This window comes from Microplitis mediator, chromosome 1 (genome assembly GCF_029852145.1).
Source record: "Microplitis mediator isolate UGA2020A chromosome 1, iyMicMedi2.1, whole genome shotgun sequence".
NCBI lineage: Eukaryota > Metazoa > Arthropoda > Insecta > Hymenoptera > Braconidae > Microplitis > Microplitis mediator.
In genome coordinates this window covers 9,933,505-9,961,348 of record NC_079969.1, presented here as the reverse complement: position 1 = coordinate 9,961,348, position 27,844 = coordinate 9,933,505, and the positions used below count along the sequence as shown (strand labels likewise).

The 27,844-nt window shown below is 29.8% G+C and overlaps 3 protein-coding genes and 1 long non-coding RNA gene across 5 annotated transcripts; 1 reads left to right on the top strand and 3 right to left on the bottom strand.

Moving 5' to 3' along the window:
* Positions 1–16: 16 nt before the first annotated feature.
* Positions 17–3,503, top strand: LOC130678320 (major facilitator superfamily domain-containing protein 10). The gene is made up of 7 exons (XM_057485497.1): positions 17–651; positions 1,531–1,793; positions 1,871–2,156; positions 2,501–2,721; positions 2,785–2,875; positions 2,955–3,092; positions 3,297–3,503. The coding sequence occupies exons 1-7, from the start codon at positions 369–371 to the stop codon at positions 3,386–3,388; spliced, it is 1,374 nt and encodes a 457-aa protein (XP_057341480.1). The 5' UTR covers positions 17–368; the 3' UTR covers positions 3,389–3,503.
* On the bottom strand, positions 3,255–27,738 carry LOC130678324 (uncharacterized). Of its 2 annotated transcripts, none has more exons than XR_008991786.1 (3): positions 27,603–27,738; positions 23,710–23,851; positions 3,255–3,382 (listed from the first exon to the last, which is right to left on the bottom strand). It is a non-coding gene; the product is annotated as an uncharacterized LOC130678324 (long non-coding RNA). The 2 variants fall into 2 exon arrangements; XR_008991787.1 differs by lacking the exon at positions 3,255–3,382 and adding an exon at positions 20,382–21,718.
* LOC130678322 (uncharacterized) lies at positions 4,763–6,236 on the bottom strand. Its single transcript, XM_057485499.1, has 4 exons — positions 6,115–6,236; positions 5,747–6,050; positions 5,174–5,402; positions 4,763–5,089 (listed from the first exon to the last, which is right to left on the bottom strand). The coding sequence occupies exons 2-4, from the start codon at positions 6,016–6,018 to the stop codon at positions 4,946–4,948; spliced, it is 645 nt and encodes a 214-aa protein (XP_057341482.1). The 5' UTR covers positions 6,019–6,050; positions 6,115–6,236; the 3' UTR covers positions 4,763–4,945.
* On the bottom strand, positions 11,149–12,557 carry LOC130678323 (uncharacterized). Its single transcript, XM_057485500.1, has 4 exons — positions 12,452–12,557; positions 12,138–12,387; positions 11,565–11,793; positions 11,149–11,481 (listed from the first exon to the last, which is right to left on the bottom strand). Exons 2-4 carry the CDS (start codon positions 12,353–12,355, stop codon positions 11,335–11,337), a joined length of 594 nt encoding a protein of 197 aa, XP_057341483.1. The 5' UTR covers positions 12,356–12,387; positions 12,452–12,557; the 3' UTR covers positions 11,149–11,334.
* Positions 27,739–27,844: the final 106 nt, after the last annotated feature.

Below are 27,844 nucleotides of genomic sequence, written 5' to 3'. Positions count from 1 at the left end.
GGAAAAAAAAAAAAAAAAATGATTATTCCTTTCACTTCAGCTAACGGGTAAAATTGCCTCACATTTTTAACTTTCCCTCGGACCTCAGACCGAAGATGGGCTGGTTCTTAAAGATAAATAATAAAAATAATTATTTAACATGTTTATTAAGTTGGTTAATTATTTTAACTTTTTGTAAATAAAAAAAAGGCGGAATTTTTAAATTTAAATTTTATGTAAACATAGTCTTGATTTAATTAAGTAATTGTTCTCTTATCTGACAATTGTTTAAATATTTAAAATAAAAAAAATGTGCGTGTAAATCATTACCGTCCAGTAACTCGGTGATAAAATAAAATAAAAAATTGCCCACGGCGAGAAAATAAAAAATGGAGCGAAATATAAAAATAGAAAAATTAATAGATGATGAAGTGGGTGGTGATGATGGTGAAAATGTTAAAAAAAATGATAATAAAACGGTGATGATTGTTTTCTTCTCGTTGGTGATCGATTTATTGGCATTCACGATGATTTTGCCATTAATGCCGGCTCTGATGGACTACTACCAGGAAACTGACAAACAAGGACTCTATTCTTGGCTCATGAGCAGTGTCAAGGGCATCCAAGAAATTTTGAAAGCGCCTGATAGATTCAGCAGCGTTTTATTTGGCGGTAAATATATTTTTTTCTTCCGCGAGATAATTTGTGGTTTCCGCTGTTAACGTCCCGGCGCGAGTTTGAAAAAAATTTTTTGAGGAAAAAATGTATTTTTTCTTCGAATTACTTGTTCTGAGAAGGGGAATAGTAAAATTTATGAAAAAGAACAAGCAAAACTTTTTTGAAACTTTAGGCATGAAATTTGAATTTTTTGAATTTCGCGGTTTAAGAAATTTTTGGGGAAAAAATTGATATTTTTTTCTATTTACATATTTGGAAAGGGGGATAATAAAATTTTTGAAAAAGAACGAGTAAAATTGTTTTGAAATTCCAAGGACGAAATTTAAAAATTTTGAATTTCGCGGGCTGAGAAAATTCTTCAGGAAATAATTTATTTTTTCTTTGAATTATTTGTTCTGGAAAGGAGGATAGTATAATTTATGAAAAAGAACGAGTAACATTTTTTTTGAAACCTTAGGCACGAAATTCGAAATTTTTGAACTTCGCGGTTTGAAAAATTTTTGAGAAACGAATTTATTTATACTGAAATTTTGTAGTTCCGCGATGGGTCGCATACAATTTATGAAAGAGACCAAACAAATTTTTTTGAAACTTCAGAGATGAAATTTTCGTATTTCGCGGGCTGAGAAAATTCTTGAGGAAAAAATTAATTTTCATTTTAAATTTCTTGTTCCGCAATGAGAAGTAATAAAATTTATGGAACCAAAATTCAAAATTTTTTATTTTCGTACAACGAGAAAATTCTCAAATTTTGAAGTTGCAGGAAAATTCTTTTATCCAAGGAATAAAAGAGGAATGGGAAGAAATAATTTTACTGTAGTGACAGACAAAATCATGAGTTTTAGTTGAAATCATTAAAATTTCAAATTTCAGGTTTTTTGGGTTCCATGTTCTCGTTTATGCAGTTTCTTTCAATGCCAATTGTCGGCGCACTGTCAGATGTCTACGGAAGAAAGTCTATGATGATTATTTGCCTGTCTGGAATATCATTGTCTTACTTGCTGTGGGCAGTTTCAAATAATTTTTTGGTTTTCGTGCTGGCGCGATTTGTCGGTGGTATAAGCAAAGGAAACATCAGTCTAGCGATGGCGATAATTACCGATGTGACGACACCCAAGACACGGGGCAAGTCCATGGTAATACACTGGCCACCTTTCATAAATAATAAATTTGAACATTTAGTTAATTGATTAACTGATTGCCGGATTTTTAGGCACTCGTGGGAATAGCATTCTCGATAGGATTCATCTTGGGACCGATAGTCGGAGTTACTTTCACAAGAATAAATACCGGGTCAGGATACTGGTACTTTTATCCGGCGCTGTTTGCATTTTTGTTGTCAATTGTCGACTTGGTTTATTTTATTTACTGCTTCGAAGAAACGCTGTCAGTTAAAAGACGGGCTAAATCTTTAGCCCGAGGAATTTCCGGCGCATTTATTTATATTAATCCACTGGATTTGTTTCAATTTAATGGTGTAACTGGTCTTACACCTCATGGTAATTTTTTTAAAATTTCATTAATATCAATTTTTTTTTTATTTCCAATTTATAAATTTTGATTAAAAAAAAAATAATAATAATAAAATTACGAAAGAGCGAGTCCTTATTCAAAAATTTATCCAAAAACTTATTTTTTATAAAATTGCTGTAATTCATAATTTATAATATTTTTCTTATAATTTTTCAAAAACTTTTTTTTTCGAGATTTTTTTCCGAACTTAAAAAAAAAGTTTTTGCTTCAAATATTATGATAAATATATTAATTTTAAATAAATAGAAAATTATCCCTCCCCCTCATCGAAAAAAAAAAAACATAATCATTTAAAAATTTTATTTTTTAGAATTAAATAATTTACGAACACTTGGGTACAGTCATTTCTTATATTTATTTACCTACAGTGGATTAGAATTTACAATAACATTTTTAACTCACCATCAATTTGGATTCTCGAGTATGCAACAAGGATACATGTTCTTTGTAATGGGAATTATAATGGCGGTAATTCAGGGCTCGTATGTACGACGGATACCCGCCGATAAAACACAATTCTACAGCAAACTTGTAAGTAATTAATCTTATCGGCACTTGATTAATTATCTTAATTTTTGTTTTTTTTTTTTCTAGGGCCTTTGGCTAGTGATACCCGCATTCATTATTATTGGAATAGCCTCCAGTATTATTACACTCTATGTCGGCATAATTATTTATTCAGTTTGTTAGTTTATTTATTTTTAAAATTACTATTATTATGATCATTGATGATTCAAGTTTTAAATTTTATAATTTATATCTAGCAACTTCAATGGCTGTGACGTGTATGATGACCATGGTATCAAAAATAGGACCAGAAAATCAAAAAGGAACAATAACTGGTATCTTTCGTTCTCTAGGGGCATTAGCGCGTAGCTGTGGTCCAATAATTGCCTCATTAGGTAATTTAATTAATTATTTTTAATTAATACATAGTTTTGAAAAATTTACAAACTTTTTACCGATCGAAGGTAAAACAGAAGTCGGTAAGTAACTTTTTTATCGGCTGAGCATTAATTAAAAAAATATTTTGATGTGTAGGAATTAAAATAATTATTTTTGGTCTTAATTAGCGAAGGAATTTTAATGATTAATTTTTTTTTTAGCATTCTGGAGTATCGGCAGTACATCGACTTATTTGATTGGTTCCGTTGTTCTTATTTTCCCGCCATTGATAGTCAACAGAGTAGCTCTGTAATAGAACAGAAATTTATAAGATTAATATTCTTATATATATTTTTTATATTTATATTTATATCTATATGTACATTATAAATATATTTTGAATAAAATTATTAAATTTGATTTATAAAAGTAGGAACAAGACTTAAAATTATTTTGATGGAGAAAAAATTCAACTATGGGAGATACGGAGAGAAAAAAATAGTTCTGATTCCTATGCCAGAATGCTGTTGTCAACCTAACAAGAGATTGGACTTCGGGTGTCATCGGTTTTTACTCCCACTCTAGATGTTTTATGTGCTAAATGTTCTCCCACTTTTCTGTGCGTATGCGCAGTTCATAAATAGTTCGATACTGGGGGCAATTTCCGAGATTTAATCTCTTACTGGGACCACATATAGTTGGATTAGCGAGACTGCGCTTCGGGTTTTTATCCCCACCATCAAGGCGCAATGTCCCTGATTAGAAAATACGATTCGTGAGGATTAAAACTGTTTTAATAGTTTTGAATCCTCACGAATCCTCAATCGATGATTAAAGAGGATTAAAAACGATTAAATTTTTAATCGTTTTTAATCTTCATGCAGGACCAGAAATTGCTGTATATTATTTTACGATCAAAGACGATTCATGAGGATTAAAAATTTTTAATCCTCAGAAATCGTTTTTAATCGTAAAATAATTGATCATTATTTGAAGATTAGAGACGATTAAATGTGAAAAACCATGAGGATTATGACGATTGAAAACGATTAATGAGGATTAAATTTTTAATCGTTCTCAATCCTCACGGATCGTATTTTCTAATCAGGGATATCTTGCTCAAAATTCAATTCCACATCGAATGAGCTATCACTCATATTTTTGCCTCAATTCTCAAAATTTTTTCCAGCAAATTCACACGGGATTTTCACAACAATCTTCGTTACTATGTAACATAGTAATGGTTACCATTCTAGTATAGGACAGAACTATTTTTTTCTCTCCGTGTATGATGGACTTTTGGTAATTTTTGATGAAGAACTTGATAAAAGTAAATTTTATGGACACAAAAGTATAAGGGTGTTGTAACGAGGTCAATTTCTGTTAGCTTGATTACCCACATCACTATGTCTGGATAAAAAAATTTTTTCATAAAATAAATTTATAAAAATATGAAAGTTTTAATCTGACGCAAATGTGAACTTAAATAAAAATTTTATATTTATTTTATTGTTTAAATGATGAGAAATTTAAGATCCGCATGGCTGAACCCGGAACAAAGAGAACATATAATAAAGTTATAGGGGGATTTTGGGCCATTTAATATTTGAAAAAAAATTTATTATAATTATTTAATGTTAATGCTCTCAAAATTCATAACAGTTGAGGTAGATGATGAATTAATAAATTTTTGTGGTTTAGATTGAATTTTTATTTTCTGTACTCTTTAATTACATACGAACATCTGCACAAACTTGCGGTGATTGATACATATCAATTACTGAAGATATGCGTTAAATTGAATATGAATATTAAATATATGCTTGACATATTTTTTTTCCAGAAAATCATTAAATTATTTGCGATTTTATTATAACTGATTCTGTGCTTGACGGGCACCTGCAACATAATTACGCCAAATAATGTTCCAGGCTTTGTTCCAGGTATCGAAATCAGCTTGACTGAAGTTGTCCTGGTTGCAACTCTGAGTACTGATGAAAACGTCTTGGACAACCTGAAATGTTATTATAAATTTAACGATTAATTTATTAAAAAAAGAAAAAGTTGATATTATTATTAAGTAAATAAAAAAACGTACGTCTCTATCCTGTTGACTGTATCCTGATTTTGCATTTGGGTCTGGCCATCTTCTCCAGAGATCTACGGAACTGATATCCTCCAAAAGAACAGAGCGGACAAGATCATTCAATGCAAGAGTGTAATTAGATGACACTTTTCTGAATTCTTTATTATTGAGCAGACAATAGTTTGGTATGTCCTTGAATCTTAGGTACTGTTGTTTGTACTCTGGATAGTTCTCGTACAATCTTAATTTAAAAACCATAAATAAGTTTTTTTGTTCCGAGGAATTAGGGATAATTTTCAGGGTCTAAAAAGTATGGGGATGAGGTAGAGCGGTAAATTTCCGTTAATTTGAGTACCCACACTAACAGGTTTTGATTAAAAAAATTTATCATAAATTATATATATAAAAATATGATAATTTTAATCTGATGCGAATGTGGGCTTGTAGGTACTCAAACTAACGGAAATATACTGCTTGAAATAAGTATGACTTTAATTTTATAGATTACTTATAAAGGTAATGACAGTGTGCTGATAAATGGATATTTTATATATATATTTTAAATAAATAAAAATAAATATTTACGCAATTAGGAAGACGGTACCAAGATCTACTTGTTTGCTGCCTTGATGGAAAAATCCTGAAGCTAGAATTCTGTCTTTCTCAGCATTAGTTAACCGGTATGGATTTGGTCTATTGACATTTGAATTGCTACCACTTTGAGATGAGCTTGCACTTTGCGATGAGCTACCACTTTGCGATGAGCTACCACTTTGGGCTGAGTTTTGAGCATTGGTACTTATCAAAGTACTTGCTAGGACTCCAACGAAGAGGACAAATAAAAATCCAGCGTGCATTTTTATTTAGTCGCGTGACACTGATACGGAAGCTAACAATCAAATTATCAAAATTATTATTATTATTAATTATAAGTTTATTAAATTAGTACTTACAAATAAAATGCAGAGTTATTATTCAAGAAAGAAGAACGATCATTGATGTCAGAACATGAAAACTCGAAGTTTTTATACTCCCTGTTATCAAATTATTTTAATTTGAGTTCCCCCCCTGGATGCTGCACAAATATAAAATTTAGTTATTATCATAATAACTTATTTTTTTTTAAAAACAGCTCAAGTGTGAACGTAATTTGTAAAAACATCCAAACTTAAATAAACTGTTATGCATCATATTTTTTAAAATTCCAAATGTTTTCATTAAAAATATTTACAATTAAACGTTTCTCATGTTTTCGCTAAATTTTGAGTTTCGTCACATTTATTAAAATTTATAAAAAAATAAAAAAAAAACTTGTCCAAGTACCAGTCAACCGGAAGAAAATTAAATTAAGTTTTCAAAAATAACTAACTTTGACCATAGAAAAATTCTCTGAGGTAAAAGTTTTTTAACTTCCCGCTAAGAAAATTGACGATTTTCAGAAAATTCGGGAAGTTGTATGTAAGTTAACTCTTTGTAACTTTTTAACTATAGTTATTATAACAAACCGATTTCGATGGTTAAGGTGGCATTCTAAAGATCTTGTTAGCCAAAAACTTTCCTGGAAATTTCAGATCATTTGATCAAGTAGACTCAAAAATATTGGCGAATTATGAGAAAAAATTTTTTTTTTTAGTTTTTTATTGATTTCTCAGAAACGACTTCAACGATCGACTTCAAAATCTAATCAGCTCTAGAACTTAATAAAACGCGTCAATTGCCTCCTTATCCGAGTCAAAAAACAAATTCTAGTTTAGTCCTCAAAAGCTTCAATTCCTTTGATGTTTTATTTGCCGCCCACAAAGAAACTCTACTTTAGCACTCAAAATCTTCAATGAGAACTCTGAGATCTAAATGCGAATAATTTATCGATTTTAAATTATAACTAAGACCTCAAAATCCTCAACGGATGAAAAGTTATATTTCGGACTTTGAAAAATTTTAGATAGAAAAGGGAGGGGAGAGAATACGTCGAATGAGACTTTTGAGGTTCAAATTTAGATACAATTATTCCTTCATGTTTTGAGTATTTTGAGGCTCTTATCCAGATTGTGTTATTCCAGTTTAGTCCTGAAAGTGGTAAAATTGGTCGTAACTACTACTTTGAGGACTAAACTAGGATGACTTTCTATACTGCTGTCAATCTTGAAATTCTAAATTGATCCTCAAAAACCTCATTTAGAACTTCGAGACTTAAATCCAAATTTGTATTTTGACTCGGATAGCCATTTCAAATGGTTAAAAGCATCTACATATTACGGAACTCATTTAACGTTGCTGATGTGACTCCAATTGGAAGTTCATTCCCAAAATTGCAACCAGTAATTATAAAAGACTTTTGATAAGTCGTCGTGCGCGCAAACGGATCTTGAAGGGTATCTGTTTGCGTGTGATTTCATTGAGACGCAATATTGGATCTTAGTACTAATTGGCTACCAAATAGGCCAGGTCTCATAAGATATAGAGACTTATAGAATTCGCAAGCAACAAGTTGGAGTCTACGGTGATTCGGTAAAAGCCAGCCAATATGTTCTCTACGCTTAACACGAAGTACAAATCGTACACAATTGTTTAGTGAAACTCGTAGAGATTTTTCAAGTTCAGATGTTAAGTTCGTTAAGACGCAAGCACAGTAATCAAAAATAGGTAAGACTATAGGGCAATTATAAGTTTACGTTTTAGCGGAATACTTAGATTTCTATCCTGCATTCAGATTCTGTACAAGGCATGTGCGGAACGTTTTTTAATGCTAGCTACCTGGCAATTCCAAGAGAGTGTGCTGTCGAAAACAACACTTAAGTATTATTATTATTTTAATTTTACTTGTATCACTCATCGTGTTTTACAAGACTTTACATTCAAATTCTCCCATTTTCTCGCCTCTTTTTTAATTTTTTGCGGGGCTGTGGCCCGACTTGTGCTTATGACTGTACTGCATCATTACGGTGATGCCCTGCTACCTCCCTTGTGTAATAGAGGGTGCAGTGACTAGGGAAACCACAGAGATAACCTAAGTCAGTACAGTTTCGGTTTTGGGTGAAGCTCCAGTGGTCGATAAAATTCCCATTTTACCGATCACTGGCTCTTCATCCCGCCCCTAACGATCAGAGACCTTCGTTCGAGCCCAACGCGTGGCTAAGCGGTCACCCAGCCAAATAGTAACCATGCTCGATGCTACTTAACTTCGGTGATCGCCCGAGCCACGCGCGTGCCGAACGGCTGTCTCAGCCGCTTAAACAACACTTAAGTATTTAAACATATTAACTATATCAATTAGTTCATTCGAAAATTAAAGTCGAATGTTATGAATGGCAGTATTATCGTTATTAAGCCTACATATATTTATTGAACTACCGAATATAATTGCCTTAGTTTTAGATTTGTTTATCTTAAGCTTGTTAAATATAGACCAGTTTGCGATACGTTGGATATCGTCATTCATGCGATGGACACCAAGAACGCTGCCCGGAGGCACGCCAGAACTTACATGTATCCACTTTGATTTAATATTGTTATTACTAGCAGTCACTGACTGTGATCGATTGCAAAAGTAAGAATGGAACCACTTGAGCTATGTATGGTCATACATGGCCATACCTGGCCAATTTACATACATGGCCATGTATGATCATATATGGCCATACACGGTCATGTATGATCATATACACGGAGAAAAATATTGGCTCGAAACCGACCAATTTTTATTATGCTGTCGCCCAAACTTAAAACAGGAAGGGAAGCATCCAAAAAATTATTATACTCATACGAAAAATTATTATGCAGTATCATAATACTTACTACGCGTGAGGCATTTATCGATAAGATTTAATAACAATTACTCCCATACTTTATAATAATTGTGATGCGGCATAATAATTTTTCATAAGAGCATAATAAATTTTTGGTTGCTTCACTTTCTGTTTCAAATTTGGTCGACGGCATAATAAAAATTGTTAGGTTTTGAGTCAACATTTTTCTCCGTGTATGGGCATATCTGGTCATATATGGCCATGTATGATTCATTTTTCACGGATATATTTAATAGGTGAAAATAATTTTTTCGGTCATGCTTCTAAATTCTGCCGGCGCACGTGCAAGGGCCACTACTCGTTCTTAGCCCAATTTTCATCTCTGAAATAAAATTATAAATTATAAATATATACACGGAAAAAAATAAATAGTAAATGCAACATGATGCAGTCTTGGTAAATAAACATGATGAAATCATGTTGCATCCACATGATTTGTCATGTTTCGACTACATGATAATCATGTTGCGGTAGCATGATTGTCATGTAGCCGAAACATGACAAATCATGTTGCTGCCACCTGATTTGCTCATGTTACCGCAACATGATTATCATGTAGTCGAAACATGACAAATCATGTGAATGCAACATGATTTCATCATGTTTATTTACCAAGACTGCATCATGTTGCAATTCCTATTTATTTTTTAGACCGTTGGAGCGTTTACGTCTTTTTAGACCCATGATACTTATTTTCACTTCATTATACTGCGTCCATTAAAATTGAAAAATCGAAAATTAGGGGCAAAGTGGGCCCTCCAAAAAATTTCGAATTTGATATTTTTTATTCTTCACACGTGTGATATTTGCAAATAACTATAAAACAATTGTATGCTACACGGAGAAAAAAGTATAGTAAAAATTACAATACTATAGTAAAATTTACTAACAGATATGAAAAAATACATTCTGTATTGTAATTATTACTAATCGTTTAGTAAAATTTACTAGTTAGTAATAATTACATAATAAGATATTGAAAATTACTATGCGTAATGTATTTTTTGCTAAGACGATTATCTTTTTTACTATTTGTATAGTAAATTTTACTATCAAGTACTGTTAATAAATACAAATTTAAGAAAGTAAATTTTCTAATACAATATAGGATTTGTTACTATACAGAATATTAAAAATTACTGTACGTAATGTATTTTTTGCTAACACGATTATATTTTTTTACTATCTGTATAGTAAATTCTACTATATATAGATAAAATTAAAAGTTGGTGGAGATAGCATATACAAAGATGTATTACAAGTTCTGAAACTTTTGTTCAAAGGACACATCGGGCCGTCAGACATTGGAAAGGACTCGCGCGCGAGAGATGAGAGTCCGAATCTCGGTCGAATCAAGTGATTTTTTAAAAAACAAAAATGCACTCCAACATCAATACAGATGACAGTAATAATAATAATAATCAATAATAATAAAAAGTTGAAAAACTATTAAAAATTTAATTTAATTTTTTTCCATTCTAATATAGTAAAATTTACTAAACGGGATAGTAAAATTTACTAAATGGGATAATAAAATTTACTAAACGACTTGTAAAATATGCTAATCTGTTTATGAATTTTTCATATAAATCATAAGCGTTTCAAGATTACTATCCAAATTCAGTGATTATTCTCTTATTTTTCAGTAAAATTTACTATATTTTTTTCTCCGTGTAATAATATAAAAAATCATTTTAATGATCTGCTGCGATATAACTTTAAAACGTAATTTTATCATCTTTAACTTTCTTAATAAATTATATTTATTGAACAGTTTTGGTGGTTTATTTTAGCCCTCATTATATAAGAAATTTCGATAAGCTTACTCTCCGTCCGAATTTATTGGCGTATAGAAAATTTTGAGGGGCCCACTTTGCCCCCTCCTTCCCTAAATTATCCATCCATATTTTGACATTTAAATATTTTTATGATTATTTTTCATGCAAAATTATTATAAATTACACAATTACACACTTGACGGTGTAAAAATTTTTAATTCGCACCTCCTAACTTTAACACAATATTTGGTGTAATTTTCACACCAAAATTTTTACACCGAAATATTTACACTACACTGAATACAAAAATTTTTTACAGTGTGTGAGCTAAATATTATTATTTTGTCTAAATCGGTCATTTTGTTACGATTACTAAGAGTTCAGGTAAATGATAAGTAAAGAATTTTTGGAGTTATTGTGGATTGAATTTTTATTTTCTGTACTCTTACATTACATTCAAAACATCTGTGTACACTGAAGTAATTTATATATGTTAATTACTGTAGACGGATTTTAAATAAAATGTAAATATTAAATATACGACTGACGTAATTTTTTTTTCCAGAAAATGATTAAATTATTCGTGATTTTATTGTGGTATGGTTCGTGCTTCACGGGCGCCTGATACATAATTGCGCCAAATAAGTCTCCAGGCTTTGGACCAGGTATTGGCATCAATTTGATCAAAGTTGTTCTGGTTGCAACTGACAGCTGAGATGAAAACGTCTTCAACAACCTGAAATATTATTTTAGATTTAACGATTAATTCAACTAAAAAAAAAAAGTTGATGTGATTATTTAATAAATTAATAAACTGACGTTCTTATCCTGTTGACTGTATCCTGATGGTGCAAGGGGGCATGGCCAACGTCTCCAAAGATCTACCTTATTAACATCCCCTAGAACAACAGAACGGACAAGATCGTCGAATGCAGCAGTGTAATTAGATGATACTTGTCTGAATTCTCTGTTATTTAGCAGACAATAGTTTGGTATGTCCTTAAATCTTTGGTACTGTTGTTTGTACGCTGGATACTTCTCGTATAATCTTAATTTAAAAACCACAAATAAGTTTTTTTGTTCCGAGGAATTAGGGATAATTTTCAGGGTTTAAAAAGTATGAGGATGAGGTAGAGCGGTAAATTTCCGGTAATTTGAGTACCCACTCTAACAGGTTTTGATTAAAAAAATTTATCATAAATTATATATATAAAAATATGTTATTTTTAATCGGATGCGAATGTGAGCTTGTGGGTACTTAAACTAGCGGAAATATACTGCTTGAAAAAAGTATGACATTAATTTTACAGATTACTTATAAAGATAATGACAGTGTGCTGATAAATGGATATTTTACATATATAGTTTAAATAAATAAAAATAAATATTTACGCCAATAGCCAGACGGTACCAAAGTCTACTTGTCGGTTTCCAGTAGTGAAAAAGTATGAATCTAGAAGTCTGTTTCTTTCATTTGAAGTTAAATATTGACAATTATTACCATAGTTATTTTGAGAGCAGCCACATGACGATGGGTTTTGGGCATCGGTACCTGTCAAAGTATTTGCTAGGACCCCAACGAAGAGGACAAATAAAAATCCAGCTTGCATTTTTATTTAGTCGCGTGACACTGATACGGAAGCTAACAATCAAATTATTAAAATTATTATTATTATTAATTATAAATTTATTAAATTAGTACTTACAAATAAAATGCAGAGTTATTCAAGAAAGAAGAATAATCATTGATACCAGAACAGGAAAACTCGGGCTTTTTATACTCCTCGTTATATTATCCTATTCCCCCTTCCAGACGATGTAAAAATAAAAAAAAGAAATTATTATTAATAATTAATTCGAATAAAAAAAAAAAAAAAAAAAAAAAAAAAAAAAAAAAAAAAACCAAATGTGGAAGTGATTTGCGCAAACGTTGACACTCAAATAAACTTTAAAATCTCAATTATTCTATAACCAGACAAAGTAATTTATTTGAATAATTTTTTAATTAAATTTCGCAACTTTTATAAATTCACGTCGATAATTTAAGCGATCAAATTCATTCGTTTAAATATCAAATATTGGAAAATTTTAAGTTTTAATACATTCATTAAATATATTAGAATTTGAGAATCGAGAACTATCCCAAGTCAAAATTAAAAAAGTAGTTTGAGCCTCAAAACCCTCAATTCTTTTGATATTCTACACTCCTCACAAAAATTAAGCGAGCAAGAAAATTTTATAAATTTTTTAGTGATTTTTGGAAGGCTGTATTTACGTGAAAAATAATCGTATCAGAAAAATAAAAAAGCAAATTGATGCTTGAAATCTCTAGTTTAATGATTTTCCAGCAAAATAATTTTTTGAGCGACGGGCCGGAAAAATTTTTTGCAGAAAAATCCATCTATGACTCGTTTTGAAAATTTATTCAGCTACAATTTGCTTTTTTTTGTTTCTCTGTACGACAATTTGCTGCTGAGATATCAGCCGTCAAATGAAAAAGGATCCTTTTGTCTTTGATTATCGATATCCCAGCAACTGGTCGCACAGTAACTTAAAGGGCAGTTTGAGAAACTTGAATAAATTCCCCACGAGCTCCATTTTCGATTTAAAAAAAAAAATTTTTTTTCCATCCTTAATATCAATTTGAAAAACCCACAAAAAATGGCCATTTTATGGTTTTTTAGTCAATTCATCGCTACCTTGCGAATATTGATGAAAAGGTTGCACTGATAGAAAAACTATCTTGATTCAAGAAAAATTTTTTCTTCAAAATGTGGTTCTTGTTTTAAAATTTTCAATTGTTTTAATTCAAGAAATAAGTCCTTGAACCAAAAAATTGAAATTCTCGGATAGAGCAAAAAAATTCTTTGTTTGAGAATTTGATTTTTCGATGAAGCCTTTTTTGTTTTGAAACAAAATTCTGACATATTTCGCTCAAGAATTTCTTGCTCTTGGATTAAGATAGGCAAAATGTAGGTTTAAGACATTACCGACTCGTTTCGAGAATGGCGCGATTTTTAAATCAAGATATCAATTTACTCAGCTTGAAAAAAAACTTTTTTTTTTATTTTAAAAATAAAAAGTTTTAAAGTGATTTTTTAGGACTACATTCATTTACTTCAGATATGTTAAAGTAGAAATTTATTTAAAAAAAAAATTTTTTTTTCATTACTTTAAAAACATCTTCCATCAAGGAATTACTTGAACCAAAAATTTAAAGTTCTTAAAATAATAATACGACATTTTTAGTTAAAGACAAGTGGTCTTGCTTGAAGAATTCGATAGTATCGATTGAAGATAATATAGTTTCGGGTCAAGACACGAGAGTTATCCATCGAAGATACAAAATCTATAGAGCCAAGAAAATCTAAATCAAGACAAGAATTTCTTGAAGCAAGACAACTGGTTTTCTTCAGAAATAAATTCTTGGCTCAAGAAAATATTTCTTGAGTCAATATAAATTTTCTATCAGTGTACTTTCAGGTGATTTTACAGCTTAATGTACCCCAAAAAACCCTGGAAATTTTCAGATTGATCCATTGAACCGTTTGTCCAGGCCGATTGCTCAAAGTTTTATAAAAAAAAAAAATTTCCGAAAATCGAAGAAAAAAAATTTTTTAAATTCTTGTTTTTTCTCGTTTTTGGAAAAAAAATTTTTTTTTTCTCTTTACCTTACATTTACTGAATAACTAACGCAAAAATAAAAGAAAATCCGAAAAAAATTAATTTCTTCATTTTTGTAATGATTACACAAATTAAGGAACAAAACTTGCTCCTTTAATTGTTTTGTAAAACTTTGAGCAATTGGCCTGGACAAATGGTTCAATGGATTTTCCCGGCCCCGTAGACCCAAAAAACAAAACCAAGAAATTTAGAAAAATTTTGTCTCGAGCTATTTCTTATGATTAAGCAAAACCCGTGGCTAAAAAAATTATTTTGCTGGAAGATCTTTAAATTAGAGATTTCAAGCTTCAATTTGCTTCAAATCCTTAACAAATGAAAAGTTATATTTCGGACTTTAAAAAATTTTAGATAGAAAAGGGAGGGGAGAGAGCACCTCGAATGAGACTTTTGAGGTTCAAATGTAGATAAAATTGTTCCTGTATGTTTTGAGTACACGGAGAAAAAAATATTGCGCTCACTACTCAACGGTATTGTGATATTCACTCTCCTCGGTTGGTTATACTTTGTATACGGAAAGTCTTGGTCTATCGGATTGTGATTATCGCGATCCAGGCGGATCCCGAAATCATAAGATCTTTTTGCTATAGTAACGATCCGTTTTGTTCGCAAATAGCCATAAAAAATTTGAAGTTAAAATAGATAAGTTTTCAACTTTAACTTCATTACAATTTTATTTTTATTTGGAATTAATAATTACATGTTAATAATTCTGATAGGTGCAATAAAAAATTATTATTTAATATCAAGAAATGTAAAGCAATAGAATATACGTAATTAATTGATGTAAATTTTACAGTCATTTTTTTTCAAAGATAAATTAAAAAATTAATCGACAAAAAAAGGAAATTCTTGCATTAAATATATAATTCGTATTTTTTGATCGTCATTGTATGTGCTTTAAATAATTAATAATTTTATAAATAAACAATTTGGTTATGAGTGGTGGTGCTTGAGAAGTAGATCGCGATATTCACGATCCGTTTTGGTACGATATGGATACGTTAACTGACGATCACTATACATTTAAGTGTATTCACAATCCGTAGGATCATTAGAATAAGTTTCTAGTGTTTCATTCATATCGATATATATATCGTGAAAATCAAGTAACAATTTAGTGCTAATCACGATACAACTGTCGCTCTCCGTTGTTGAGCGATAAGCGCAATATTTTTTTTTTCCGTGTATTTTGAGGCTCTAATCTTGATTGCGTTATTTCAGTTTAGTCTTCAAAGTGGTAAAATTAGTTGTAACTACTACTTTGAGGAGTAAACTAGGATAACTTTCTATATATAGTATACTGTATACTGTTGTCAATCTTGAAATTCAAATTGATTCTCAAAAACCTCATTGAGAACTTTGAGACTTAAATCCGAATTAGTTTTTTGACTCGGGTTGTTACTTTCCGTGAAAAATGAATCATACATGGATCATATATGGCCATACATGGGCATACAAACTTTTTTAATACAGTCATGCATGGCCATATATAAACCATACAAGGCCATGTATGGCCATACATGGTTTTGTATAACTGTATATGGCCATGCATGACTGTATTCAAAATGTTTGGATGCCTTGATGAAAAAAGATTTTGTCTAATCATATATGATCATGCATAATTGTCTATATATGATCAGATCCAAAAATTGGCCAGGTCTAATTATATATATTCAGATATGTTTATACATGATCATATTTGATTATATATAATCATGCATGAACGAATATAGTCATTTTTAGAATCTCATTTAGAATATCTGTAAATTATTAATTAAGTAGTTTAATTACACTGTAAAAAATCACTGGGGTAAGTCCAAGCGGTGTAGGTGTTAAAATTATCGGTGTTAAATTTACCCCCGAAAGCGGTGTGAAAATAACGCCGCCACCGGTGTAGATATTCTTTACCGGTGTTAAAATATTTTACTTTGTGAATATTTTTACTTACTCGATCACTATGCTTGTTGATAAATGATATTTTTTATTAATTTTCATAAAGAACTGACATTTTTTGTGTTTTATAATCTTCAAAGTTAATACTCCAAGCGGACGCAATTTACCCCGCTTTTACACCTGTTACCTCGCTTTTACTCCGATTTTACACCGGTTACCCCGCTTTAACACCGGTATTTTTAACAACGGTGTATTACTCCTCCTACACCGGTGTAATTTCATTTTTACACCGGGTGGAGTTAAAAGGAGTCCATTGTTTACACCGCTCTTATTACAGTATAGGATTTATTGTCTTCATCAATATAAATGTCGGTAAAATTAAATAAAAAAAAAAAAAAAAAAAAATTATTAACCATTGACTATTATTTTATTACGAGGTCATCCGTCCAATTAATGTCCCACGTCGATGCTGCTTAACTTTGGTTATCGATGGTTTGTAGTCTGATCCTCTAGTCTGTTATACACTTACAATTAAGAAACGTTTATGGCATTACTTAACTCAAATAATCAAATTGATACATCCTACGTAAATAATGCACCTAATGATGAATTCGGTTTTGTACATAAAATACAATAGAATTCATTAGATACATATAATCAAATCTATTTATCTAAAAACTTATAAATATTCGTATATAAATCGATATCGATTTATACTTTTAAATTGTTGCCGAAACCTTTGAATATTTTTCAAGTATTGGAGATTTAAGTTCGATTGATAGTTGACAGAATAAAAATTTAATAAAATTGATATTAAAAAATTGTCATATTATTTAATATATATATATTAGACTGATTCAAAAAAATCGACTAATTTTTTTTTCTTCATTATATTGAAAATATTGTTGGAAATGACGAAAAAAATATACTGTGAAAGTTTGAGCTCTTAATATTAATGTAAACAACTGCCGCATCGCGATTTCCTATTTCCCGTTTAAATAACATGGGAAAATTTATTTTTAAAGCTTTGGAATTTTGTAGCTCTCGGTGGAACCAATACTTTTGAATGTTCAAGACATAGTCTCATGGGAAATTTGACGCTCTACAAAAAAGGTCTCTTATAATTTTTCGATATTTTTATTTCTTCAAAAGTAATTCGAAGTTAAAATTAGATTGACGATAAATTTTTTGACGCAACCATCAACTTTATCCGAAAATTTTAGAGGATATTTTTTGTAGAGCATTTTATTTCCTACAACTTATCTAAGAGACAATTTTCGATATTTCTCATAAGTCGTATGTTATTTGCAATTAAATGAAAATTTTCTTAAATAATCTAAATTTTGTTGATTAAAATTAATTATATTAAATTTTCATTTAATTGCGCATAACTTACGACCTATGAGAAATATCGAAAATTTTCTCTAAGATAAGTTGTAGGAAATAAAATGCTCTACAAAAAATGTCCTCTAAAATTTTCGGATAAAGTTGATGGTTGCGTCAAAAAATTTATCGTCAATCTAATTTTAACTTCGAATTACTTTTGAAGAAATAAAAATATCGAAAAATTATAAGAGACCTTTTTTGTAGAGCGTCAAATTTCCCATAAGAATATGTCTTGAACATTCAAAAGTATTGGTCCCACCGTGAGCTACAAAATTCCAAAGCTTAAAAAATAAATTTTCCCATGTTATTTAAACAGGAAATAGAAAATTGCATTGCGGCAGTTGTTAATATTAATATTAAGAGCTCAAACTTTCACAGTATTTTTTTTTCGTCATTTCCAACAATATTTTCGATATAATGGAGAAAAAAAAAAATTAGTCGATTTTTTTGAATCAGTCTAATATATATATATATATATATATATATATATATATATATATATATATATATATATATATATTTAAATATTTATAGGTTTCATATCAATGAAGTCTGATCAGATTTAATCATACATAGACATATATAACTACATATAGGTTTATATCAGTCACGTCTGATCAGATCTAATTATATATAGGCCTATTTCTAATTATATATGGGTTTGTATCAATCATGTCTGATCAGATCAAATCATGTATAGACTTATAAATGATCATGTTTGGGGGTATAACAGCCAGGTATGATTATATCTAATTATATATAGACTCATATATGATCAGATCTGATCATATATAGACTTGGATATGATTATTAGGGTGCTTCATTTCGGAGTCAGATGTTTTTTTTCCAAGTGCATGTAGAAAATACCATAGTTCAACACAAAAAAAAAGTTTTGTGCAAGAAAAAAAATTCTATGTCGATTACAGACCTAGCTCATTGAAAAATTCGATTTTCCCATTTAAATAGCATGGGAAAAATTTTTTTTTAGCTTTAAGTATTTTTAACCTCGTTAACAAATCAATAGATCAAATAGACTATACATATTTTTGTAGGAAATTGAACGCTCTACAAAAAAGGTTTCTTATCATTTTTCGATAAATCCATCTATTCGAAAGTTATTAGAGCTTGAAGTAAAGTTGGAGACCTTTTTACTTTTCCGGAGAAACTATCAGACTTATCACAAAATTTTGTTGAGGTCTTTTTTATTGACAATTTTATACTCTACAAATTATTTTCAGTAAAGTTTTTTCAAATTCCGCATTGTTTTCTAGTTATTTTTATTTCAATGTCGAGCTCTTAAAATCGATCAGAACCACTTTTTTCAGAGCTTGAAATTAAAATGAAAAAAACTAGAAAACAATGCGGAATTTGAAAAAACTTTACTGATAATAATTTGTAGAGAATAAAATTGGCAACAAAAAAAGACCCTATGAAATTTTGTGATAAATCTGATAGTTTCACCGAAAAAGTAAAACGATCTCCAACTTTACTTCGAGCTCTAATAACTTCGAAACAGATGGATTTATCGAAAAATGATAAGAGACTTTTTTTGTAGAGCGTTCAATTTTCTGCAAAAACATGTATTAGTCTATTTGATCTATTGATTTCTTAATGAGGTTAAAAATACTTAAAGCTAAAAAAAAAATTTTTCCCCGGTTATTTAAATGGGAAAATCGAATTTTTCAATGAGCTAGGTCTGTAATCGACATAGAATTCTTTTTAATGAGCGAAAATTTTTTTTTTTGTGTTGAACTATGGTTTTTTCCACATGCACTTGAAAAAAAAAAATCTGGCTCCGAAATGAAGCACCCTAATGATTATCGATGAGGTCATAACAACCAGGTATGATCAGATCTAACTATATATAGGCTTATATATAAATAGATCCGATCATATATAGACTTATGTATGATTATAAATAGGGTTATAACAGCCAGGTATGATCATGTCTAATTATACATATAGACTCATATATTATCCGATGTGATCAGATCTAATTATATATAATCAGATTCGATCATATGTTGACTTATATATGGGCTTATAACAGCCAGGTATGATCAGATCTAATTATGTATGGGGTCATATATAATTATATATAATTTTATATGACCCCGTATATAATCATGCATGATTATATATAACTTCATATATGATTATTTTTAATCATATATGATCATATATATGAACATATATAATCATAAATGATTAGACAAAATCTTTTTTTATCGGGTGCCCATGTATGATTCATTTTTTACAGGGTCTGTCTGAAATTTTCCTTTTACAGAAAGAACTCAGCACTATCCCAGAGAGTTGCCATTATACTTAAATTTCGAAATTTTCATAAATTTACATCGATAATTTAATCAGTTAAATTTTATTTATTTAAATGTTGTGAAATCCAAAATATGCATAAAAATTTATCAGCCATCGTGTAATTTACTTTCATAAAAAAAAAAAAATATAAAAATATTTTTTAAAAAATATATAGAAGTAATAATTACATATATAGAAAAAAAAATATATCAGTTAATTTTGACAAAATTAATAAATATAATTTTATTTTCAGGATAAAAATATTATTTCATATAATTTTCATAATAATATGACTAAATAAATATTTTTCAGGATAAAAAAACGAATTTATTTTGGTTATTTATATAATGTGTTTATATATTTTTTATATAACATATTTTTTCATGAAATATATTTTTAAATTCTTGTTCAAATTTGCCATTAATTTCACATCTTCCTCCCAGCTGTTTAAAGTCGCTGATTGAATTTTGACAACTCAGGTGAAAACAGTTATAGCTTATCGAATGCTGGTATCGCATTACATAAACAATATGAACTTAATATTTATAAACAATTTTTTTTGTTCTAAAAGATTGGGATAATTTTTTAAGGACTCAAAAGTATGACAGTAAAGTAAAGAGATAAATTTCCATTATTTTGATTACTCACATCACTAGGTTTCGATAAAACAAATTTTATCAAAATTACCTGGAGGAAATTTACCGCTTCTATTGACTATTATTTATACTGCTAATTTAATCAGGTAGTAGCATGTAGCTGATTAAAGGACACAAGATATATAGTTTTAATACAAAATATTTTCAATGCATTTAAATATAAATAATTACTCCAAGTAAAATAGAGCACTGTTTTATATTGCGTCTAGCCGTATCTCATTATTATTGTACTTTATACATTTGGATACAGTTAAAAATAACAATGGTTGATTATTGGAGACTCTGGGATTAGAGTACATATTTCTTGATAAACATAATGAATTGACGCACATAACATATATAACTCATGGTCGAACTTGGATTAGACAGGTCTGGCCTAAAGTTGGCTAATCATAAGAATGACCAAGCTCGAGTACCCAGTTATGGCCCAAGCATGGGCCAATATAAGTAAGCCCAAGCTGGGTTTCCCAGTGCTGGGCCAAGTAGGGCTCCGTCGTTCAACTCTGACAGCTCCTGCATGGATAATGACAATAGTATTGCCATTTTGACGTTACGCTGCGAAGATACTTAGATCGCCAAAATGACTATACAGATTATCGTAAAAAAAGTTGACTATAGATAGTATAGCTGTAGTAACAAAATGTTCAGTTGTTTTGACGAGATTTTTCTCGCCGTGCAAAGTGAAATATTTTAACACCGGAAAATTTTATTTAACACCCCTATAGTACAATGGAATTCGGCAAGATACTTGGAGAAGCACTTTGTACAGAATTGAAATCTATTTTAATCCAAATCCATATAATTAACCAAAAAATGATATTTCTATTAAATTAATCATGACTAGGTTATAATACTATGAAATACATTTTCTTTTAGAATTTTTGAGTGGTTCATTTTGCCCCAAGTTTCACGTATCGGGCTAAAAATGAGTAAATAATCTAAATTTGTGATAATCAAAAGAAAACAAGAAAAAAAATTTGTGGTTAATTTTTGAGGTGGGCCTTCTTGCCCCAGGTGGGCCGTCTTTCCCTGGTATTACTGAAAACATTGTAAAAAGAACTCATCAAATTTGACTAGTTTTAAAATAAAATACTTAAAATGAGAATTAAAAAACGTAAATGACTATACACTGTAAAAAACCACCGGGGTAAGTCCAAGTGGTGTAGGTGTTAAAATTGGCGGTGTTAAATTTCAACACCAAAAGCGGTGTGAAAATAACGCCGCCGCCGGTGTAAATATTTTGTGTCGGTAGTAAAAAAAATTCTCCGGTGTTAAAATAACACCGCCACCGGTGTAAATATTCTAGATCGGTGTTAAAATAACGTCGCCACCGGTGTAGATATTCGTTACCGGTGTTAAAATATTTTACTTTGTGAATATTTTTACTTACTCGATCACTATACTTGTTAATAAATGATATTTTTTATTTATTTTCATAAAGAACTGATATTTTTTGGGTTTTATAATCTTTAAAGTAAATGCTCCAAGCGGACGCAGTTTACCCTGCTTTTACACCGGTTACCCCGCTTTTACACCGGTTAACCCGATTTAACACCGGTATTTTTAACACCGGCTAATTACTCCTCCTACACCGGTGTAATTTTATTTTAAAACCGGGTGGAGTTAAAATGAGTCCATTTTTAACACCGCTCTTTTTACAGTGTACTCTATAGTCTCAAAAACTAAACTAAAATACAAATCTTTCGTTAATTTCCAAGCTTAAACAATAAAATAATAATTATTGTCACAAATGTCCAGTCCTATTTTACATTTGACTAGTATTAAAATAGAATACTTAAAAGAATCATTAAAAATCCTGAACAGGATGAACCTAAACAGGAAAACTGACATTTTATTTATAGACTCTTCAAGAACTCTTAATTAAGAGTTCTTAAAAATGACACCTTTAAGAAGTCATTATGACTTCTTAAGGACGCCTCCAAAAAAACGTCGTATAGCAGTAATTCCGACTTGAATGTTGTCTGGGTACACGGAAAGAAAATTATGGCAGCGGTTCCCATAATTTTGTGAAATTTTTTCCATTTTTTAGCATCATAGGAATTACGACCATAAATTATGGGAGCGGTTCCTATAATTATGGGATGTTTCCCATAATTATAAGAATAGTTCCTATAATTATGGGAATGATACCCATAACACTATAGGAATGATTCCTATAATTATAGGAAAGGTTCCTCTAATTTATAGGAATACTTTCTATAATATTATAGGAACCATTCCCATAATATTATGGGAATGGTTCCTATAATAGTATGGGAACTATTCCCATAATATTATGGGAACCATTCCCATACTATTATAGGAACCATTCCTATAATATTATGGGAATGGTTCCCATATTATCATGAAAAAATTATTTTAAAGAAGTTTGGTAATCACTTCTACAATACACAGAAATATTATTAAACATAAAAACAAAAATTCAAACATTGAAAAAAAAATCGTATTTGGCTAAAAAACATTAAAATTTTTAACAAGAATTTTTCGTCAGCACAAAACATTCAAGAAAATTCAAATTTTGGGAAATTTCTACACTATTGTGCAAAAAAAAAATTTTATGATATTATAGGGATGGTTCCCATGACATTATGGGAATAGTTCCCATAATATTATAGGAATAATTCTTATACCAATATGGGAACCATTCCCATAATAGTATGGTATGGGAACTATTCTCATACTATTATGGGAACCATCCCTATAGTAGTATAGGTACCATTCCCATACCATTATGGGAACCATTCCCATAATGCATAGCAAAACTTCCCATAATTTTCTTTCCGTGTAGACATTACTTTTTGTTAATAAATCACATTTTTAATTAGAGAGATAAAAAGTAAGAAGTTTTATAATTCGCTGTTGTTAAAATCATTAATTTCTACTTTTAATTATTGTAGGTAGAAACGTTTTAATATTTTATGGTTTTTATCAATGGATTTTGAATTTCTTGATTGTGATATAAAAGTTCAGTGATCAAGCGGGAGAGATAAGAACACTGATTAGCTTACCGATTCCCGGTGCCGCAAATTTCTGCGACAATTTTTTCATTCTCAAGGAAGCAGACACTGGCGCTAAATTTATTTCGTAGCAGTGGATCCTCAGTTCAGTTCTTACTAGTCGCCATTTGAAACTTAACCGCGAGACCATTTTCTGTAAATGTAAATAAATTAATGTTACGTCATAACTTGAGCCCTTTTTTGATTATTCCACTAAAAAATATTAAAATTTTCTTTTATAAAGAGGTTATTTGGTGTTTAAGTAAAATAAACAACGGCAATGACACTCAATATTTTATCAAAATAAAAAGAATAAATATGATTTTTTTAACTTCCCGCTAAGAAAATTGTAAATTTTCAAAAATTCGGGAAGTTATTGGTTTCGGTCCGATTTGCAAAAATCGAATTTTCATCAGATGTCGACGTTTTGAGGTCCTAGGAAGCTATTCTGACTAATTTCACAATGATGTCCGAGTGTATGTATGTATGTATGTATGTACGTACGTACGTATGTAAATACCTGTATCTTTTGAACGGATAAACCGATTTTGAACTTTAAGGTGTCATTCGACGCGGATTGACAATATCTTGAAGCCGTGAGAAAATTGAGCTTGATCGGTAGGGCTCGTTCAGAGATATTCCAAAAATAAAATTTTTCAAAAATGTTTTTTTTGGATAACTTTTAATGTGCTCGATGGATTGATTCCAAAATGGACTGGGCTCTAGAGCTTTATAAGCCGCGTCAAATGCCACCTCAACCATCAAAATCGGTTCATTCGTTCAAAAGAAACCGTTGTCGAAAGAATTAAAAAAAAAAAATTTTTTTATTTTTTCTGAAATATCTCAAAAACGACACTATAAATCGAATTCAAAATTTGATCAGCTTTAGAACTTGATAAAACGCGTCGATTGCCACCTCAACCGTCTCAATTGGTTTATTCGTTTGAGAGATATCGTTGGAGAAAAAACGGTAAAAAACGTTATTTTTTCGAAAACAACAACATACAAACGTATTTTCGAGCTCGAAAATGTATTCACAATAATGTTTTCGAGGTTCTTGAGCTCGAAAACAGCGGGAAGTTTTGGGGCTGGCCCGCAGGGTCAACTGACAGACCGATTTTTTTTTTGACTTGAACAGCAAAAAAAATTTGCGATTTTTACTAAATCTAAGTTGCCAATTAAAGTTATCTACTAACCAGTTGGTAATTTATACAATTTTTTTTTCGCGCCACTTAGGAGACTTGATCCGGATTAAAAATTCTGATTGAATTCGATAAAAACTCAATCGAATTTAATCAGAATAAATAAAATATTATTTTTTGATTAAATCCGATCGGAATTTTTCTATCAGATAAAATTTGAAAATAATATATATGTATGTATATATTTTGGATTTCAATCAGAGTTTTTCATCGGGGAAATTTGACGTAGGCAAAGTTATACCTTTCAAAATAAAGTTTTGAATATTTTTTACCGAGAATCGGTAGTTAAATTTCTGGAAATCATACCTGAGTTGTGTAAGTACAGATTATACACGATAAGAGTCACTGAGATTGTCAATTATAAAGAATGTGATATAGCATATATATATATATATATATATATATATATATATATATATATATACAGGTGGTCTAAGTAAATGTAAACAAAAAGTATAGACAATAGAGAGCCCGGAAATTCCATTTGTCAGCAGGTAGAAGAGTTTTAAATTTGTTAAGCTGTGGATGTTCTTGTTCATTGCTTATTTTACAAATTTAATTGTGATATATATATTATATACGTTTGTTTGTTTGATTGTTCTATTCATCAGGAATTTAAAATACAAAATGTACAGAAATATTTAGTACAGTTTACTTGTATATGGACAATTAAAATTAACCTTTTATATTTTTGCTACAATTAATATCTATATACATATGTAAGTTATGCGTATTATAAAATCACGGCAATTAAATTTGTAATAAATTTTTTATTTAAACGTTAATTCATTAAAGAGAAATTAATTTTCTGTATAGAAGAGTGAAAATTGAAAATAGTTTTGAAACTTCAATTTATTGATTAAAGTATTGATTTATATATTTAAAAATTTTCTAATTAACTAAAAAATTCGATATTTCATTTAAAATATTCGATACATCGATTCAAATTTTGATTTTCTTATTGTAAATTTAATATTCGATGTATCGATTTTCATACTTCGATACTTGATAGAAATTCGATTAAATAAATTAATTTTTTACTCTATTGAAAGTATAAAAAATTTCTATGTATCAATTTTGAATTTCACTATTTATTTACAATAAATTATATATATGGGTTATTCCACCAAATATAATTTTTTTTGGAGTGTGATCCCGCGGATTTTGTTCAAATTTTATGGAGTGATTCTCTACATCAGAATGAAGATTCCCTAAAGAGTTGAGCTCATAATATTAAGTACTTTCGTAGCAATGATTTTTTTTAATTTTGACGATTTTTTCTATTTTAACTTTTTCATTAATTTTTTTCTATATTAAAAACACTTTTTATAAAAATATAAGCATTACATTGTTTTGTAAAAAATTCTCAGCTTTTCGATAAAAATATTTATTTTTCATTATAAGTATAATGGAAGACCCTCAAAAGTTTAATTAAAGTGAAAAAAAAATGATTTTTCTGGACTTGCGGCAATTTTTATTTCAAATTTGATATTTTTTTCAGTAAGCTGAGAATATTTTACGAAAAATCTGTCATTTTGGCGATGGGCTTATTTTTTGTTTGAACATAAATAAATTATAAAATAATAATAATTGACTTTATGATTGTATTTAACTGTTAAAATATTTTCACAGGCATTTTCCAAGTTTTGACATTTGAATTTATTGCCAAAAAATTCGCATAAAATACTCGATTGTACATCTAAAGAGTGCTGCTGTTGTACTGTAAGTTATCCCAGATAGCCACCATAACTGCAAGTTAACTTTAAGCTACTGCTGTATCCTGAAGCCAACTTAAAGGAAAGTGTTAGAGAGCAAACAATTACCTTTGAGTTGACAGTAAATTGTCTGTAACTTGAATACAATTTGACTACAAGTGTTACTGTCAGACAATGACGTTAAGTTGATTGAAAGTTTCAGTTAAAATTGACGGCGAGTTTTTCTGTCAAATTACATTCAGATGACGGCAGTTGACTTACAGCATCTTGCACGCAAGTATTATCCAGCCGAAGCTTGCCAGAAACTTGTCATTCAATTGGCCGAAAATGTTTCACTGCAAAACTTGCTGAGTAATGTATGGCTATCAGGGTATACTTTTTAAATACCCGGTATCTACTGATGCGTCTACAGATTAATTCATGAAAATAAAATTTTACGTTCAAACAAAAAATAACCCCATCGCCAAAGTGACATATTTTCTGTAAAAAATTCTCATCTTTCAGAAAAAAATATCAAATTTGAAGAAAAAATTGTCGCAAGGCCAGAAAAATCACTTTTTTAACTTTAATTAAAGTTTTGAGGGTCTTCCATTACTTGTAATGAAAAATAAATATTTTTATCGAAAAGCTGAGAATTTTTCACAAAAATAATGTAATGCTTGTATTTTTATAGAAAATGTTTTTTAATATAGAAAAAAATTAATAAAAAAGTTAAAAAAGAAAAAATCGTTAAAATTAAAAAAAATCATTACTACGAAAGTACTTAATATTAAGAGTTCAAATCTTCAGGGAATCTTTATTCTGATGTAGAGAATCACTCCACAAAATTTGAACAAAATCCGCGGGGGTCACACTCCAAAAAAAATTTTATTTGGTGGAATGACCCTTAAATAAAATATTATAATAAAATGGATCTATAAAAATTTAAAGATCCATTAAAATTTATCATAAGTTTAAACTTCCATACATAATTAAAAAAAAAAATTACCCGCGAAATTTGAACCCGAAATTCCTGAGTCATAAACTTGTAACCCCGTTATATTAGTCGTCTTTTAAAAACTAATAAATCATAAAATAAATCCCAGTACACACTAGCCATTCATCCATTCATACGTCATCCACACACTGTACCTCTTCCTCTTTCTTCTCCCCCACTTCCTCATCTTTCTCACCCTCCATAACTCTGGCTCCCATCATTGGCACCGCGCATGCGCTTCAGAGTTCCCGGTA